The sequence below is a fragment of the Elephas maximus genome, chromosome 27, assembly GCF_024166365.1.
Source record: "Elephas maximus indicus isolate mEleMax1 chromosome 27, mEleMax1 primary haplotype, whole genome shotgun sequence".
Taxonomy (NCBI): Eukaryota; Metazoa; Chordata; class Mammalia; order Proboscidea; family Elephantidae; genus Elephas; species Elephas maximus.
The window spans coordinates 7,956,372-7,975,746 of record NC_064845.1 but is presented as its reverse complement, the minus strand read 5'-3'; the positions used below and the strand labels follow the sequence as shown (position 1 = coordinate 7,975,746).

The following is a 19,375-nucleotide window of genomic DNA, read 5'->3' as shown; positions in this document are numbered from 1 at the left end:
CCTGCCTTTTGGAAACCTTGACCATTCTCTCAGGGAGACTTTGTTACTCTCATCTCGTTTTTCGTAGTGCTTAGTTCATACTACCTCTCTCTGTTACAGCACTTGGCGTATACTATAGTTCACTAATTCTAAGATGTATGTATGCTTTTTTTAAAAACATTTTAGCATCTCTGAAATTGGGATTTGTGTTGCAGGTGATAGTCATAGATTCTATGAAATAGGGTATCCTACTTAGTTGCTTTTCTGTTTACTTACTCTCCTAGGTTATGAGCTTTGTAGATGGTCGCAGGTTTTAAATTCCACACCCTTACGTCTGTATACCTGCTACTGGGGAATAAATTTACTGTGGGTGGATAATGGGACGCTGCATCTTTCCTGTCTCATTGCTTTCAAGGTTCTGCTGAAATGCCACCAGCTGACTGAAGCGTCTTGTAATTTTAATCGTCCAGCCAGAAGTGTTTTCCTGCCTTCGAGCTCTTTTAGCATTTGGGGTCTCCAAGGACCTTACGACACTGGTGGTCTGTAATCACTGTGTGGCCTGCGTCATATCCTGCTTCTGAGTCTTTGCTCTCCAGCTGGGGTAGGATTGAGTGTGTGCGTGGTGTCGTCTGACACAGTGTGGCAGGGCTTTCCATGTATTAGTAAACACTGAGGAATGTGTTTGACTTACAGCAGGTACTCTTTTCTCATTCTCTTTCAGCCCATACAACTGGCTTTAGCCTGAGAGAATTTTAAAGTATAAACTGTATTTAGTAGTTATAAAATTTATCTTAATTTTTGTCATAGATCGTAGCAATCTGGTTCCAGTCAGGAGATAGAATGACACAATAGGTTACATCGATGTTTTATCATAGTTTTAATACTTTTTTATATATAAAAGAGTAACTGTAAGATGTAAGGAAACTCTGCATGGTATCTGAGGGCTGAGAGAGAGTACCCAAGGAAGGACAGACTTAGAAGGGGTTCAGACCTCAATGGAGAAGGTGTGGTTCAGCCTCCTGATGGCACAGTTCCCTGGTTCTGCCACCAGAGCGGGTCTGGAGCTGCTTGGCAGGCAGCAGGCCACCTTCCGAGTGTGTGCACGGGGAGGCTGGCCGTTGGCAATCTCTGGCACGGGTGTGCAGTGGAAGTCTGGGTTCAACTGGGGCAGGAGGCCTTCGGAATGCGTGTCAAGAGGGCTGCAGAGGTTATCATCAGATCAGGGCCCAAGAGCCTGCTCTGGGCCAGTAGCTGGTGTGGGCTCCACTAGATGGTCCTCAGACCCACACTGCTGACCCGCAGCCTGCACTGGAAAAGGAAGGACATCCTCCTCTCCTGCAGCATTCCTCCAGCGCCCTCTACTGAAAAAGCTTAACTGTGTGCTCACCTTAAAGGAGAAAAGCCTAAAGGAATTGTAAACATAAACCCGAAGGGTACATTCAGAACTGATAGGCAAAAAAGTGATAACGGCACACAGATACGAAAGACTGAATGGTCAGTTTCAAGTTTTCCCTGAGAGTTTCAGGCTTTCCCTGATATTTTTCTTCTCTACCTTCAGCCAACCCTTCTTTCTTCCCTCTAGCTCTAGGCTGAACTAGTTATTTCTTATTTGTTCACTGATCTACCTCCCCCTTTATCATTTGTTGGAGCTGTAGCCTTGCCTGTCCCTGTCCTTGGGATTCCTGTGTGCTTCCGGCCCACCTCATCATCTGGGAACACTGTTTATCCCAGCCTTTTGGAACGTTCTTTCCGTTTCTCTAGGACGGGCCCCCCTTCCTAAAAATTATCTTCCCGGCTCTCTCGGTCCTTTGGATACAGTTTTGGCAATGCCACTTGGTTCTAACTCCCTTCTCCAGTTTCTGGAGGTCAGGTATAATAGGAATAATCTCTAATCTGCCCTGGAAAATTTTCTCACTTTTAGCATTTTGCAACATTTTAATATATCCCCTTCCCTATTCACCCCTCCCTTGTTATTTCACCCATCAAGGGTAGCCCCTGGCCCTTCTTTTTCAAACTCATGGTGGTTGTTGTGTTTTTTAAGAGGGGAGGGTATATTTTGTTGTACAGATACCATGATGTTGAATTCAAAGCCGTTTTTCACTAGTCTTAAAAGAAGTCAGCTTACCACATTTTTTAAGTGTTGGAAACTAGGAATTTTTTTATTTCCATTTTCCTCCCTCCCATTGTATTTTTTTACAATTCTCCCCCTCGCCCCTGCCCCCCCCACCCCCCAGAATTTGGATACCACCTGTAGTTTGTTTTAATGGTATTATTCTAGTACAGTCTTATATTAAAAGTAAAGAGTTACTTGAAATCAGCTCTCTGAGACACTGTTAATTTTAAACTTGCCTACCAGGCCATACAAAAAAAAAAGAGCTTCTAATACAGAATTGCTTATATAATAGGAATAAAAAAATAAAATTTTTTGTTTTATTTTTTATGTCCATTTCTTGAAGATACTCGATTCATCTGAGAGATGACTCTATTTAGAATTTGTGTTTTTGAAATTAAAATTCTGTTTTCTGAAGGTGCTAATGTTTAGCTTTTTTCAGATGAGCATATAAGCTTTTATTTGGAAATTAGGAGCCCTGGTGGTGCAGTGGTTATGAGCTCAGCTGGTAACCAAAGGTAGGCAGTTCGGATCCACCAGGCGTTCCTTGGAAACTCTATGGGGCAGTTCCGTTTTGTCCTATAGGGTCACTGTGAGTCGGAATCAACTCAATGACGATGGATTTGTTTTTTTCTTGGTTTTATTTGATTAGCTTTTTTTTGTTTTGTTTTGTTTTGTTTTAAGGAAGTAGAAATTGGTCAACTTTTTAAACTTTCATTGATAACCAGTTGTCTTTAGATCAGAGTAAATTAAGAATTTTACTTACATATCATCAGACCTTATAGAAATTAGGAGTATAGGTCTTTGAAGCTGTTGATTATAGTATTTGCAAATTTCTAAATGTAGTGAAGAAAAGTTTCAACAATGAATGCTCATAATTTGAATTATATAAGAGTTGTATATAATCACATTCAAATGGAAAAAATATGTAAAGGTACCGTGTCTAACCAACCATGTGCAAACGCAGATTTGCTGAACAAATGTGTAATAGGATGTTTATTGCTTTCTGTGGAAGTTTCACCCATAGGAGCCTCTGGACGATGAGCCTTCCAAAGACGGCAGTTAAAATAGGATGTACAAAAATTGTTTCGGAGTAACTGTAGCAAGTCAGTGAAAATTCTGGAAATTCTTTAGTTAAGGTTTCATTTGGTTGATAATAATCATTTTAAGATAGAAAATGTAATTTAAAAAAAATTGTTGCTATTAAGATGATTGTTTTTACTGAAAACTACATAAGAAAAAAAGAATAAAAAATGCCAGACCCCTGACCTGTGTTTTATATATATATAGTAAGTGAATTTAAATAACACTTGAGTGCATGTTTTAAAATAAGACTTGGCTTTTTATAACTCAAATTTGCTAAACATTTAACTTTTTTAAATTCAGCAGGAGCATTTATAAACATTCATCTCAGTTGCTTTATTTTTGTTTTTAGGTAAAATCTGTAAAAACTGGGTCGGTTTTTTGGACAGTGTGCTGCTGCTTATCATATTTCTACATGGTAAGATTTCGTATTTGAGACTACGTGAGGCCTGACGGGTCGTTGGCAGTTGGACCGGTTCCTCTTCTTTCTCATCCAGGGCTTGTTCTCCACTTCCTTTCTCGTGAAATCTTTAGGATTTTAATTTTGGGTGACTTAAAAGCCTACAAAGCAATAAGGCAGGAAAGATACAAGGCAGCTCGTCATCCACCCACAGTGTCTCTATGCCAGTAGCAGGCACGTCAGTGAAGTCAGGCTGTGGGACCCTGAGGTGATTACTGGTACAAACGGTTATTTCAAACTTCAACTGCCAGAGCACATTCAAGAACTTTGTTCTTGACAAGACCTTATTGCCTATTTTTAAATACACTAAAAACATTAGTTCTGTTGGCTAAAAGTGAACATTCTCATTATAAACTTTTACTAACTTAGACCAGAACATTCTTGATTATTCTGATTAAATAGAATTAGTCTAACTTTGTGGTATAGACTAAACATTAAAATTGGATCTTGCTTTGTAATATGTTGTAGGAAACCGTTTATACCTGAATAGTACCCTTTGTTATGAGGACTTTAAAGCATCTTTGCTTTAAAGTCATAAAACTCTTTGTGAGAGTCTTCTTGCTTGTCAGTTCGCAGATTATAGTATTTTCAACGTTCTTATTAAACCTGATCTAATTTGAAAAGTTTTCTCCAGTCTGTGTAGAAAAATGTTGGATTTGTTGGGATCATGCTATTTCTTACTTAATCGTCAGTAAAAATTAGAATAGGCTGTTAAGAAGTTTTATAAGGTTTATATTTAAGCATTTCTTAAAACTGCTAAAAATCTTAGTGTTTTGTATTTGCTCATTACATGTTTAGATTGTCATGACAAGTAATTTTATCTATTTTAAAAGCTAAAAATACAAACTAAGCGTTTCCTTCCTCATAGGTCTCTGCTTGGGGTGGTTATGTGTTTATCATCAACCTCATCCCACTGCATGTATTTGTGTTGTTACTGATGCAGAGGTACAGCAAAAGAGTCTACATAGGTGAGTGATTTGGCTTTTCAAACCTCTGAAAGGTGTTACATGTACATTCTTTTCATTGAAAAGATGTTTTTGTTGGCATGAAAAAGTAAAAATGATTGTCTTTGTCTTGCTTTTTATATTAATAAGGAAGCTTAGGCATTTTTACATTAAGTGCTCTGTTCCCAGCTTTTTCTTGAGTTTTTGTTTTGTTAGTGTAGAAATGAGGCTAGGTGTAATATTTGTCAGCCATTTTATTTTTGGAAATAGGCACTTTTATCATGAAAATCATTGACATCTTTTATATCACACATTATTCCAATTCAGATTAATGACCACAAGAGATAGAGCATTCTCAAAGTAAACATTTTGACAAACTTTTGAAAGCCCTATTTTGTATAATATACAAATAGATTGTCTATTTTCTTTAGAAAGCTTTTATTTTTTCTGCAGGTTTTAAAACATATCTTCCAAATAAGATGTTTAGTGATGGATTAACTCATTTTCTATAATAGAGATAGGCTCTTCTGTTGAATTAATCAGAGAGAAATTGTGATCTGAAAACAACAGTCTTAGGAAAATACAGGCAGTACACGGGTTACCAATGTCCAGCTTACTAACAACTGGCACTTAAGAATGGACTGCCATAAAGCCTATTACATTAAAATTTGAGTTGAGTACAGTGGTTCATAATAACAAACACAACCACTGCTTTGTGATGCTTATGAAGATGTTACGCAGTTTGGAAGTGTTTAAGTGTTTCATAGGCATAGAAAGGTAAGATACATACCACATACTAAGACAGACCTTTAACTGACACTAAATAAGAACCGTATGTACCTGTTCCGAGTTACTTACAAATTCGACTTTAAGACTGACCTAGGAATGGATCTCGTATGTAACCCGAGACTGCCTGTATTCCAATTCCATAAAATAACGTTGTTGACCAGCAGTGGCACAAAGATAAGGCCTACTTAATCGATTAGAAATTCATCTTTAAAAAGATAGTAGCTTTGACTGACAGTTTGGCAGTTCCTCACCTACCCATGTTATCCAGCGATTCCACTCCTAATTTGCTCCAAGAGAACTGAAAATACATGTTCACACAAAAACTTGTACATGAATGTTCATAGCAGCGTTGTTCGTAATAGCTAAAGAGTGAAGACCACCCAGTGTCCATCAACTGATGAATGAATAAACAAAATGTGGTATAGCCATTCAGCCGTAAAAAAGGAATGAAATACTGATAACATGCTACAACAGTGATGAATCTTGAAAACATTATGGTACGTGAAAGAAAGCAGACTCAGAAGGCCACAGATTATGATTCTCTTTATGTGAGACGATAAAAATAGGCAAATCCACAGAGGAAGCAAGTAGGTTAGTGGTTGCCAGGGACTTGGAGAGGATTGGAAAAGAGGGGAGTAGAAAGTGACTGCTTATGGATTCAGGGTCACTGTTTGCATTGATGAGATGTTTTTGGTATTAGATAGTAGTGATGGTTGCACATTGTTTTCAGTATGCTAGAAACCACTGGAATGTATATTTTAAAATAGTGACTTTTACAGTGAATTTATGAATGAGAGTGTGAACATGAATTATGTCTTCAATTAAAAATAAAAAATGAAGCCACGTATTGGTTACATTTATAACCATTTTAGCAATCACCCTTGAAACAGTAATAGTAACATATGTCAAGTTCTTAATAAAATCCGTTGCCGTCGAGTCGATTTTGACTCCTAGCGACCCTACAGGACAGAGTAGAACTGCCCCATAGAGTTTCCAAGGAGCGCCTGGCAGATTCAAACTGCTGACCTTTTGGTCAGCAGCTGTAGCACTTAACCACTACACCACCAGGATTTCCAAGTTCTTGATAAGCACTGCAAACTGTTCCGAGTTCTTTACGTTAATTTACATTACATTATGCGAGTACTCTTCGGAACTGCACTGTGAGGGTAGGTACTGTTACTGTCCTCATCTTACAGACAAAACAGGTGAAGACACAATAATTTGTTCCAGACCACGTAGCCAGTAATGGAGCTGAGGTCTGAATTGAGAAGTTTTCGCTCCAGAGCCCATGATGCTCAAAGCCAGTGTGTTGCTGTCTCCCGTATAAATTAATACATTACTGTTGCAACGTAATAACCTGTGGTAGCACTCTAAGCTGAAAAACTATAAGCAGTAATTGGAACCTAGAAAAATGAATGATAGATTTTAAACTATAATTCTCGGATTTTTTCTTTAGGAGCATAAAAATATTTTTAAAAAGTAAAATGCTTACAGGAGAGGAACTAAAAGTTTGTTTTAAAAAATTGGGGTCCTGGAAATTAAATGGTCATGGGGATAGAGTGGGAAGAAGATTTTTGTTAAATGCCCATAAATTAAGAGGGAGAAAACCCAAAGAAGTCAAAAGTAGCCAGATAAATACATTGTCAGAGAGATCAAATGAAAATATTTCAATATAAAAATTTCAAACGCAAGCAGTGTCCAAGTCCCTTTGAATGTTAGCACCAAGGTCTGAAGGAGGAGAAGTGAGAAGGAGCCTTGGATCTGGTGACTAGGCTTTCCGCAGGCACTGTAGAGTAGCATGAAACTAGTGCTGCTTTGGTTGACTCTGGAAGTGTTTCTTCTTTTCTGAAGGGAGAAGAACAAGATGGCTTAGGATGTTGTAGGTGCTCCTGTTCGCTTTGATCTCTCTCTCTACCTGGATAACACTAGGAGTGTTTTTGCTGATTTTTATGCTGTTTTATAGCATTTGGAAACCCTGGTGGCCTAATGGTTATGTGCTATGGCTGCTAACCAAAAGGTTGGCAGTTCACATCTACCAGGCCCTCCTTGGTAACTCTATGGGGCAGTTCTACTCTGTCCTATAGGATCACTATGAGTCGGAATCGACTCGATGGCAGTGGGTTTGGGTTTTTATAGCATTTATAGAAAATGGTGGCATAGAGCCAGTGTTTCTCGTCCATCTTCAGTGTATCCGGGTTTAAGTTAGATTTCACTTAATGGCTCTGAGAAACATGGAAGGCACCATAAAGTGTTTTTACAATTGTCCATAGCTTTTAGCCCATAGCGTCCTTTGTAATCCTCCCTCCCCTTAAGCAGAAATAGTTAGATGAAGGAATAGGATTTCTAAGTGGTAATCTCGCAGAAAATTGTATGAACCCTAAGTATGGCTGTATTCCACAAACCACATTACACGAATTATTTGAAATAACCATGAAAATGGCTTTCCCTTTGAATACATATTTCCGTATTTCCTTAGACCTGGCTCTTCAGCCAGAGAGAAGCATCATTTGGTTCACACGTGGCGCGAGGGCACACAGAAGGCCATGTGGGTGTCGTGGAAGGAGAGGAGTGGCATGGGAGTGCGAGAGGGTTCGAGGAAAACTGAGGTGGGGGGCCTCTCTGCTGCATGAAATTTGGGGGGGAGTATAAATTGAAATATTTTGTAAAGGTATGTACAGGACTTGTTGAGTTTTACTATTAGGAAGTGAATTGTACCAAGTTAAGTTATAAATAATGTTTTAACAAGAACACCCAAATCTTATTTTGCATTTACAGAAAGACTGGTTTGTAGGAATTATTACATAACTCTGATGAGATGTAAAATGATTTAACTTTTCTCATTTGATACAAGTTGAAAATGATCACACTCTGCCTTTATGTCATTTAAAAAAAAAAAAAAAACTCAAAACCAAACCCATTGCTGTTGATTCGATTCTGACTCATAGTGACCCTACAGGACAGGGTAGAACTGCCCGATAGGATTCCTAAGGAGTGGCTGGTGGATTCCAGCTGCCTACCTTTTGGTTTTTGTTTTTTATAATATGTTACAAAGAAATTGTTAAACATGGAAAGATTTAGGGATGTTCACTGTGGCGTTATTTTTTAATTGTAAAAACAAATGCCCAATAAGGAAATAATTGCTTAAATTCTATTGTTGCCATGTCATAAAAGACTATGCAGCTATTAAATGTAATCTTTTTGAATATTTGATGATATAGGAAAATGTTAATAAAGAGCAGAACAATAAGGTTTACTTATCATTGGGTTTTTTTTTTTTTTTAAATATACTTTGCTTTCCAGATTTTGTACAAGCATGTTTTAAATTCACAAGGAATGAATGTCCTCCTTTTGACAGGTTTTGCGGCATATGATTTTAGTAGTTTTTTAAAAAATAAAATCTAGTAACTGGTTTTCAGCTTATAGACGTGAATTTTAACTTTCAGGGCTTATAAGGGCTACATTCACTGAATTTGAATAATAGTTTAAGAAGAGGGAAGAAATACTAGTTTCTTGTGTTGATGGATGATTTTCAAATGTAGCAAAACAGCTTGTTTATGGTTATTATCTACATTTTTTTCATGAATTAATTTGAGTCAAGAGTAAAAGAATTGTTTTTATGTTATCTAGAATTTTTTTTTTTTTATGGTAATATTTGCTTGTAACCATCGTAAAAAGAATAAAATGTTCCGGGCATAACACATATTGTCGTTTCATAGAAATTATTCTGGGATTGTGTATCTTGTGAATATAGAAAACATAATTCTACTGTTGGATGAATTAAAAAAAAAAAGCAACCACAGTCATACTTATACCTGGCAGCTGTCAGCAGAACATATCTAAAGTTGGTTAACCTTAAATAACAAACTGAAAAATATTGCCTACAGTAACGCCACGATACAAGAGCTGAAAGCTCTAGAATTTATTTTGTCTAATAGATACTAAGTTTTGTACTAGCCATTAGGATACAAAGACTAACAAAAATGGCCTGCCTCTAGAACAAACAAACAAAAAACACACAAACCTTTTGCTGTCAAGTTGATTCCGATGCATAGCGCCGCTGTGGAACAGAGTAGAACTGCCCCTTAGGTTTCCAAGGCTGTAAATCTTCACAGAAGCAGATTGCTGATGGGTTCAGACCAACACTTATATTATGCAGTGTAATCAGTTTTATTGCATATGAACAAAATGGAAACAGGAAGAAGTTTGTGAAAACCAGTTTCAGGACTTTGAAAGTCTAGTTAGGCTTCCCAGCTAACCGTGTCCTGAAAATTTTGGAGGTGATTTTGATCTTGAGAGGAGAAAATCGTATGGAAACAGATTTCCAGAGGTTTTGTGATGCTGTAACCACAAATGAGAGGTGTCATAACGCAGGTGGAGCTCTGGGGGCACAGTGGTTAAGCATTTGGCTGCTAACCAAAAGGTCAGCAGTTTGAATCCACCCGATGCTCCTTGGCAACCCTAAGGGGAAGTTCTACTCTCTTCTATAGGGTTGCTCTGACTTGGAATTGACTTGAAAACAATGGGTTTGGTTTGCTTTTATTTATTTATTTATATAACATAGCTATTCAGAAAACAGGCTCCAGAGCCAAACTACCAGGATTCGATTTCTGGCCGAGTCGCTTACTAACTTTGTAACTTTGAGAAAACTAATTTCTTTATGCCTTAAGGTCCTCATGGGTCTAACAGAGATAATAACAGTTCCTACCTTGCGGAGTCAGTTATGAGGATAAGTGACTTACTGTCGTGATAGGTACTTACAATAGGGCAAACACGGGGTGCTATTTAAGTGTTTGCTTCTGTTGGCGTTAAAGTTCTGAAAATAGCCAGAAGAGTAGAAAGGGTTCCAGAGGCTGAGAAGGGGTTTTTATAAAGACTAAGGGGATAAAACCCTAATGTAAATGTGGGATTGTTCCCTTTTTTGGATGGAAAATAAATTTTGCTACAGCTATTTGCCATGAGTTGGAATCTACTCAATGGCAACTAACAACAACAATTTTTAATTTTATTGTGGTAAATTATATGTAACATAAAATTTGCCATTTTAACCGTTTCTAAGTGTACAATTCGGTGGCGTTAATTACATTCATCAAGTTGTTCAGCCTTCACCACTGTCTCGTTCCAGAACTTTTTTGTCATCCCAAACTCTGCACCCAGTAAGCAGTAACTTCCTCTTGTCCCTTCTCAGAGCCCCTGGCAACCTCTGGTCTGCTCTCTGTCTCGATCGGTTTGCCTATTCTAGATATTTCACGTAAATGGAATCATACAGTGTTTGTGCTTTTGTGTCTTACTTATTTCACTTAGCATAATGTTTTCAAGGTTCATCTGTGTCATAGCATGTATAAGAACTTCATTTCTCTTTGTGGCTGAATAATCATTATATGTATATCCTACAATTTGCTTATCCATTTGTCCGTTGATGGACATTTGGGTTGTTTCTACCTTTTGGCTGTTGTGAATAATTCTTCAGTGAACACTGGTGTACAAGCACCGTTTGAGTTTGTCGTAGGGGAAAAAGACTCCAAACTCAAATTTAATCAAAAGTGATTTTTACTAAGCCAAGACAAAGGCAATCATTTGAATGAGAGAGATCATCAGCATGTATCCAATACAGAGGCTGGAGGAATCATGGTCATGGTGTCTGTTATATACTATAGAGGACAAAGAAAATCATCGTGAGGTCATGGTTGGTACCAGGTCAGTTCATCGCTGTCGTAGATGGGGTACAGAAGCAGGGAGAGGACCAAGACTAGGATACGTACATAATACAGGTTAAAACAGTTACAGGATTGGTTCTGGGGTTTTAATAACCTGGCTATGTGGTGGCTGGGGTTGACCCATGATCATGCAGTCCTGAGTCATAGTCGCAAGCTGGTTATAATACCAGGGTAATACCTTTAACTTAAACCAGATAACATGCATCATGGAGCATTTCCTTCTTTGTTTTACTGAAAAACCCTTTGCCATCAAGTCAATTCCAACTCAAAGCAACCCTATAGGACAGAGCAGAACTGCCCTGTAAGGTTTCCAGGAAGCGCCTAGTGGATTTAAATTGCTGACCTTTTTGTTACCAGCCATGGCTCTTAACCACTACGCCACCAGGGTAGGGTTACCGTTGTTTTACTTAGGTACCCTTATTTATTAACCAGCAGCGAAACTTGTTGTGCTGGTTTTTCTATCACATAACTAGGGTAAAGGACAATTGGACCTTACTTGCCCTAGTTTTCCTTACTATGGCCAAGCGCTGTAAAAATTAGGGGGTCTCCACTCTCCTCATTGAGTTCCCACTTTCAGTTCTTCTGGGTACACACCTAGGAGTGGGATTATTGGGTGATATCAGAGTTCCGTGTTTAACTTTCTGAAAGACTGCGGACTTTTCCACAGCCGCTGCCCCATTTTACATTCCCACCAGCAAGTGCAGAAAGGGTTCCAGTTTCTCCACATCCTTGCCAACACTTGTTTTTTCCATTTTTTCTGATAATAGCTGTCCTAAGAGGGTGTGAATTGGTGCATTGCAATTTTGATTTGCACTTTCCTAATGACTAATGATTTCGAGCATCTTCTTAGGTGCTCGTTGGCCATTTGTAGCTCTTTGGAAAAATGGCTATTCGAGTCTTTTGTTCCTTTTTTTGATTGGGTTGTTTGTCTTTCTCTTGTTGAGCTGAGGGATTTCTTTGTATATTCTGGGTATTAAACCTATATCAAATGTGTGATTTGCAAATATTTCCCTCATCCTGTAGGTCATCTTGTCACTTTTCTTGATAATGTCCTTTGATGCACAAGTTTAAATTTTGACGTAGTCCAGTTTATCTGTTGTTCCTTTTGTTGCTGGTGCTTTTAGTGTCATATCTAAGAATCCACAGCCAAATCCAAGCACGTGAAGACTTACCCAACGTTTCCGTCTAAAAGTTTCATGGTTTTAGCTCTTACATGTAGGTTGTTGATCCATTTTGAGTTGATTTTTTATGTGGTATGGGTTCTAACTTCTTTTGCATGTGGAAATTCCTTTGTTCCAGCACCATTTGTTAAAAAGACTATTCTTTCCCCATTGAATAGACTTGGCACCCTTGTTGAAAATTTTTTAGCCATAGATGTTTGGGTTTATTTCTGGACTTTGAAGTCTATTCCATTGGTCTGTGTTTATGCCAGTACCACAGTATTTTGATTACTATTACTTTTTGTAGTAAGTCTTTATCGACGGCACCGGGCTGGGTAGTAAGTCTTTAAATCAGGAAGCGTGCATTCTCTCACTTCGTTGTTCTTTTTCTGTAGGTCACTGTGGCTAGTATTGACACCTCAGCAGTGATTTTTATTTGTGAATATTGCACCCTGCATCTTTACTGAATTTGTTTATTAGCTCGAGTAGCTTTCTTACATGTTCTTTGGGATTTCCTATATATAGCATCCTGCCATCTGTGAAGAAGGATGGTTTTACTTCTTCCTTTCCAATTTGGATGCCTCTTGTTTCTCTTCTTCCATAATTGCCCTGTCTAGAACTTCCAGTACAGTTTGAATAGCAGTGGTGAAAGCCAGCATCCTTGTCTTGTTGCAGATCTTGGGGGTAAAGCTTTCAGTCGTTCGCCATTGAGTGTGACGTTAGCTGTGGGTTTTTCATAAACGCCCTTTGTCGTGTTCAGGAATTTCCCTTCTGTCCAAGCTTGTTGAGTGTTTTTGTCGTGAAAGAACGTTGGGTTTTGTCAGGTTGCTTTTCTGCATCAATTGAGATGATCATGTTTCTTTTTTCTTCTGCAGTGTTAATTAAATTGATTTTCTTATGTTGAGGCATCTCTTGCATTCCTGAGATAAATCCCATTTGATCGTGGTATATAATCCTTTTAATATGCTGTCAGATTCAGTCTGCTAGTGTTTTGTTGAGGATTTTTGTATCTGTACTCATGAAGGATATTATTGGTCTGCAGTTTTCTTGTGGTTTCTATATCTGGCTGCGCTATTAGGGTAATGCTGGCCTTATACAACGAGTTAGGAAGTAGTCCCTCTTCTATTTTTCTTGAAAGAGTTTGTGAAGGATTAGGGTTAATTTTTCTTTCTTTCTTTATTTTTGTAGAATTCCACAGTGAAGCTATCTGGTCTCAGACTTTTCTTTGTTAGGATATTTTTTGATTATAGATTCAATCTCTTTCTAGGTCTGATTACAATTTTTTTTATTGTGTAAAATACAGCGTAGAAATAACATTGGTGTGTTGTAAAGTACAAGAAAGCAATTAAAACATAACTTCTAATAAATAGATTGATATGCTATTTTTAGTTATAATTTTAAAATTTAATTTCAGATAATGTATATAATTGAAAAGTCAAATATTACCACAAGGCCTTAGTATGACAAAATCAGCAGTGCTTTTCTCCTCTTTTTTCTTAGTTACTCTTTAAATTCTTTTTCCCAGAAGCAACCACTTTCCGTTTTTAAATTGTTTCTTCTAGTTCTTTTTGTTTTTTAACCACTAATGTACTTTTTGGAGCATGGATGGCGCAGTGGTTAAGAGCTTGGCTGCTAACAAAAGGTTGGCAGTTTGAATCTGCCGGCCACTCCTTGGAAACCCATGGGGCAGTTCTCTGTCCTGGAGGATCGCTATGAGTTGAATTGACTCAACGGCAATGGGCTTTGGTTTGGTTTAATGTACTTTACACTTTTATTTCTTTTTTTCAATTTTAGATGTCACCTGTTAATCTCTTAATCCTTACCCATTTAGGATTGAGGTGGCATCCATAAATTTCTGCATACACACAAAAATAGGTACATAATCATATACTGTTTCATACCTCTTTGCTTCCAAATATTACAGTTTTTGAATGCAGTGAAACCTGTGAGGGCTGGAACTTGCTGGAACAGCCTTGGTTTTCCAGGTCTTGCCAAGTTTTCCTCCTTTGACAGGGTTCAGTCTTAGGACTTTTCAGTTGCTCATGTTAGTAGAAAATATTTGAGTTTTCCTTCTCTGACAGGTTTCTGCCCTACACAGGTTCTGGCTTTCAAAGGTTTTTTCTATATCATTTTAACAGTTTTTTAAAAAATAAAATCTAGTAACTGTCTAAGCAGGGAAGAATACTACCACATTTTATTTTTTTTTAAATATAGAATTATGCTCTTTGTTTCGAGTAGTGTTGCTTGAAAAACATTAGAAATGACTTAATTTTGGGGGCTTCAGATCAGAAATAACTCCCATATGTTCCCATGAAGTTTATTACCACAAGGAGCCCTGGTAGCACAACAATTAAGTGCTCAGCTGTAACCGAAAGGTCAGTGGTTCAAACCTACCCAGCCAGCTCCGTGGGAGAAAAGAGCTGGTGATCTATTCCCATAAAGATTACAGCCTAGGAAACCTATGGGTCGGTTCTGCTCTGTCTTATAGGGTCGCGATGAGTCAGAATCTACTCCGTGGCACACAACAATAATAACATAAGCTACATGTTAGCTACCAGACTAGTGGGGTGCCTCTGGGTGGGTGCGAACCACCAGCCTTTCAATCAGCAGTTGAGCACTTTGGCCATTGCACCGCCCAGGTACTCCTTTAATAGGTAAAGCTAAGTATTATTTATGTGGTTGGGTCTTTATTATCTGTGTTAGTCCTTACCACTTTTATAACATGGCCCATTCCAGGCCTTGGGCAGTCTGTATTCTGGGAAGAGGGGCTAGGATTACTGTGAAATAACCGAGACAAGACAAGCAGCATCTTACTGAGGTAGGGGCATTGGGTTAATTGATAAAGTCGAAGAGAAGGAATGTTTTCTGGGCTTCCACGTAACTGCTGCTGCTTGCAGAGTAATTTACCCCCGAAACTAAAGTTACCTGCATTTCTCAACAGGTCAGTGAGAGCTCAACTATGAAAAAGTCATGGTTAAACAGAGAATAGAATTGTTTTTTCTCAGATTAGGGCTGTAAGTGAGCTCACGGCAGTATAAAAGTTGCTGTGTTTTTAACTGCAGAAATGTCTTTAAAGTTGCTATTAAGTTTATGGAATAGAAATGCTAAATATCAAGGTACCTTTGCCTTATGTGATGACACTTGTGATAGAACATCTTTCAGACTTGTTAACTGCAGCTTTTTGTTGATTTTTAAATAACTGTTTTTTAAAGAATATAGTAAACAACCTTGTTAGGAGCCATCGAGTCAGCTCCAACTCATAGTGACCCTGGGTACAACAGTTGAACGAAACACCGCCTGGTCCTGCGCCATCGTAACAGTTGTTGTTGTGCTTGAGCCCATTTTTTGCAGCCGCTATATCAGTCCATCTCGTTGAGGGTCTTCCTCTTTTTCGCTGACCCTCTGTTCTACCAAACATGATGTCCTTCTCCAGGGACTTGTCCCTCTTGATAACATGTCCAGAGTATGTGAGACAAAGTCTCGCCATTGTTGCCTCTAAGGAACACTCTGGCTGTACTTCTTCCAAGACAGATTTGTTTGTTCTTCTGGCAGTCCATGGTAGAGTCAGTATTCTTCACCAACACCCGCAGTTCAAAGGCGTCAGTTCTTCTTCAGGCTTCCTTATTCATTGTCTGGCTTTCACATGCATGTGAGTCAATTGAACACACCAAACAGGAGATGACCCTTAGAGCCCAAAGACGAAATACATTATCTGCAGGGAGGGAACAAGTACATATAACACTGAACTACGAGTTTCCTATTACTTTACCTAGAATGTTAAATTTATCAGCGATGTTCTATATTGAGTTCATTGTTTTGCCTTTCCTACTTATTGTACCTTCAGGAGACACAGGCCAAGAGCAGACAGGCAAATGGGACTATGGTAGTTACCCCACAAGATCATTTAGACAGTAGTTGTCCTATTGGTCATATAAAGTGAATTTTCCGAATGAGTATCCTATAATAGGCATTGAAGGTAGTTACTGGGGACGGAGGAGTTCCTTAGACTGGTTTATAATGCTAAGGATCCCCTTTACAGCTTTGTCAGTGGATATTTTAGAGGGAAAATTTTTACTTCAGGTGAGTACTTGAAGGAAAGATGCTGTTGTTTCTGCCACCTATACTGTTAATGGCTTATTTAGTCGGGAAAGGGCTGCTCTTGCGGGAGCTGCCTGCATTAAGACCCAGGGTATTTAGAGCAAGGGTCTCCAACCTGTGATTTAGCAGAAATCATTGGCTTGGTCAGAAAGGTTTTATCAGTAAACAGTAACAAAGAATCTTAATGTTCTACAAACTTAAAAAAAAAAAAAAACGTTGCTGTGAACTCAATTCCGACTCCTGGCAACCCTTTAGGACAGAGTAGAAGTGCCCGATGGGGTTTTCCAGGCTGGGCTGTAATCTCCATGGAAGCAGACTTCCACATCCTTCTCCCGTGGAGCAGCTGGTGGGCTTGAACCACCAACCTTTGGGTTGGCAGCGACTGCGCCGCTACGCTCCACTCCCTTCTACAAACTAAACAGACGTGATGACTCATTTAGGCTCCTTATCTAGAAGAATAGACCTGAGAGAGATTTTCTTTAAGGGTCTGTTCTTACTGAGAACTGTACCTGTTTCGTAGTTCAGAAGCTTTGCTTTTGTGTAGAAGTTAGTGGATTCCTCGTGGTATTAGGTAACTGACTTCAGAAGCCTGCCTGCAGTGGTCACTGACGTCAGGGGAAGGACGTGTGAAGAAGGACCTAAACAAATCCTGTGCTGTTTTAGTCGGTATGTGATTTGTGATTCCATGTTTTTTGTGCTTGTTTTACTCTTAGTTTATGAGTGAATTAAGTTTGCTGGTGTTAGTTCTATTACTGCTTTTCGACATATTAGTTTTGCTAATTAGTTCCAAAAGGTACTGAGAAGCATTATCTAATGTTTTTTCGTTTTGTTTTAGTTCATTTTAGGTATCAACACAAGATGTATTTTCCATGTTATAATGTTGTGATTGTGAGTGTCTTTCTACTCAGGTATTTTGAGCAAGTTATTCTTGCTGCTTATACAACTCAAGCTTGTAAAAAAATCAATTTTAGTGACTCATTCCCTACAGAGTTTACTATGAGCAGCATCCTTGGAAAAGAAGTTTTTCTTATAATTATGCCTTTTAACTTAACCACATATTTCTGCTGATCCAGAAGAAGCAGTTCTTTCAGGGGAAAGAAAAAAGTTAATTGTGTGTTAAGCTCCTTACAGTTCTTCACCCGGCTTGTTTACCAGGGTTCACAGTCGTCAAAAGTGTTCATAACGTAGTAAATCTCCTCAGTAATCAAAAGCTTCTAAGTTCTTACAAGCTGCTAATCATATTCTTTAAAAATAAAGTAGAATTGGTTGCAGTTACCATATTTTTACACAGATAAGACCCATGTGATACTTTTCTTTGCCAACCACGCCCTCCTCCCTGAGGTGTTTACGTAAGTGTGCTATGCTAGTGTTTTTGATTGATGAAAACATATAACGTGTGTTATCTCTGTGAAAATGCAGCGCAGCTATTTTTAATGCCTGTTTTCTTAGCCATGCTGTGATCCTGAGGATGACACGGGACCCGGCAGTGTTTCGCTCTGTTGTGGTCAAGGCTGCCATGAGTCGACTCAAGGGCAGTTATCTAGCTGTCTTACCTTTTCATAGCCGGTTAATAATAAGGCGTTTACATAATGAATTTTTTCCTCTACATTGGAGGCTGAATTACCTGTAATAGGAAATCTTCAGAAGTCTTTATCTCGTAAAAAGGCTCTTTTTTTCAACAGAAATTACAGATGACACCTAAAATCTAAGTAGATACAGGTGTATCTAACCTTTCTTTTTATAAATTGGAGAATGTTCGCCTTTGAATATACATCATAAATATTCTGAGAGTTATTTGAAAGTACCTTCCTGCTGTGTTTCTGTTGGTTAATACTGTTTTCTTTGGGAGAAAGTATAGAGCACTGTCAGCATAAGTTGTAATGCTTCATCCAGGAGAAGGTACATAAAGCTTTTAGTTTGAGAAATAGCAGGAGCTTTTCCCAAACGTGAAATTTCAGTGGAACTTGATTTAGACCTTTCAGTGCCTTTTATTTTTTAGGTACTCAGTTGAGTACATTAAGGCAAGGGCAGTGGTTTATTTCTACTCTGCACCAATCTTGCCCCACCTCATACTTGAGTATAAATAAAGCACTTTGAAAATGCTGTATTTAAAAGGCATTAATTACTGTTTGTCCCGAATCAAAGAGATTTTCTTGGGTTAAAAAGAATTAAACAGAACAGTCCACCCAAACCCACTGTCGTTGAGTTGATTCTGACTCCTAGTGACCCGATGAGATAGAGCAGAACTTGCCCCATGGGGTTTCCAAGGCTCTAAATCTTGATGGAAGCAGACTGCGACATCTTTCTCCCACAAAGCGGCTGGTGGGTTTGAACTGCCAACCTTTCAGTTAGCAGCCGAGTGCTTAACCACTGTAGCACCAAGACTTCTCTAAACAGAACAATAGACCTTTGTTTATGTCTTTGTAATGGTAAATTTTCTGGAACTTCTCCAACACACCTTCCACAGCAGTGAATGCCAGCAACTGTGCTTCCACAGGATGGCAGTGTGGTAACGTGTTCCTGATGTAATAAATGATTTACGACATTGCTGGTGGTGTGCATTTTCTTACAACTCCAACTTAGATGGAACGCCTTTATTCTTTTGGCTTAAAGTGTAAGGAAAGTAGCTTAACATAGATGACTAGGAAGTTGTGATAGATGTAGGTAGTACTTTGGTCAGGGTTCCTAGAGATGTCATAAGCAGGCACGTTGGTGGGGAGAGTGATCCCTAGCTATGGGTTCGTGGTGTTGAGGCTTTCTGAGAACGTTAGAGAGGTGTACCGACCGTTCCGCTTACCGTGTTATATATTTGGGCCATTTGTGTACATCTTGGAAACCCTGTTAGTGTAGTGGTTAAGTGCTACAGCTGCTAACCCAAGGGTCAGCAGTTCGAATCCGCCAGGTGCTCCTTGGAAACTCTAAGGGGCAGTTCTGCTCTGTCCTATAGGGTCACTGTGAGTCGGAATCGACTCAACGGCACTGGGTTTGGTTTTGGGGTTTGTGTACATCTCTGATTTTCCCAACTAGCTATCTAGCTC

At 38.7% G+C, this 19,375-nt stretch overlaps 1 protein-coding gene across 1 annotated transcript in view; it reads left to right on the top strand.

The window, feature by feature from the left end:
* STT3B (STT3 oligosaccharyltransferase complex catalytic subunit B) overlaps window positions 1–19,375 on the top strand; it is a 100,703-nt gene that overhangs the window by 54,832 nt on the left and 26,496 nt on the right. The window contains exons 4-5 of the mRNA XM_049870703.1: window positions 3,525–3,590; window positions 4,501–4,600. Coding sequence (XP_049726660.1) covers window positions 3,525–3,590; window positions 4,501–4,600 — 166 coding nt within the window. The remainder of the gene's footprint in view (window positions 1–3,524; window positions 3,591–4,500; window positions 4,601–19,375) is intronic.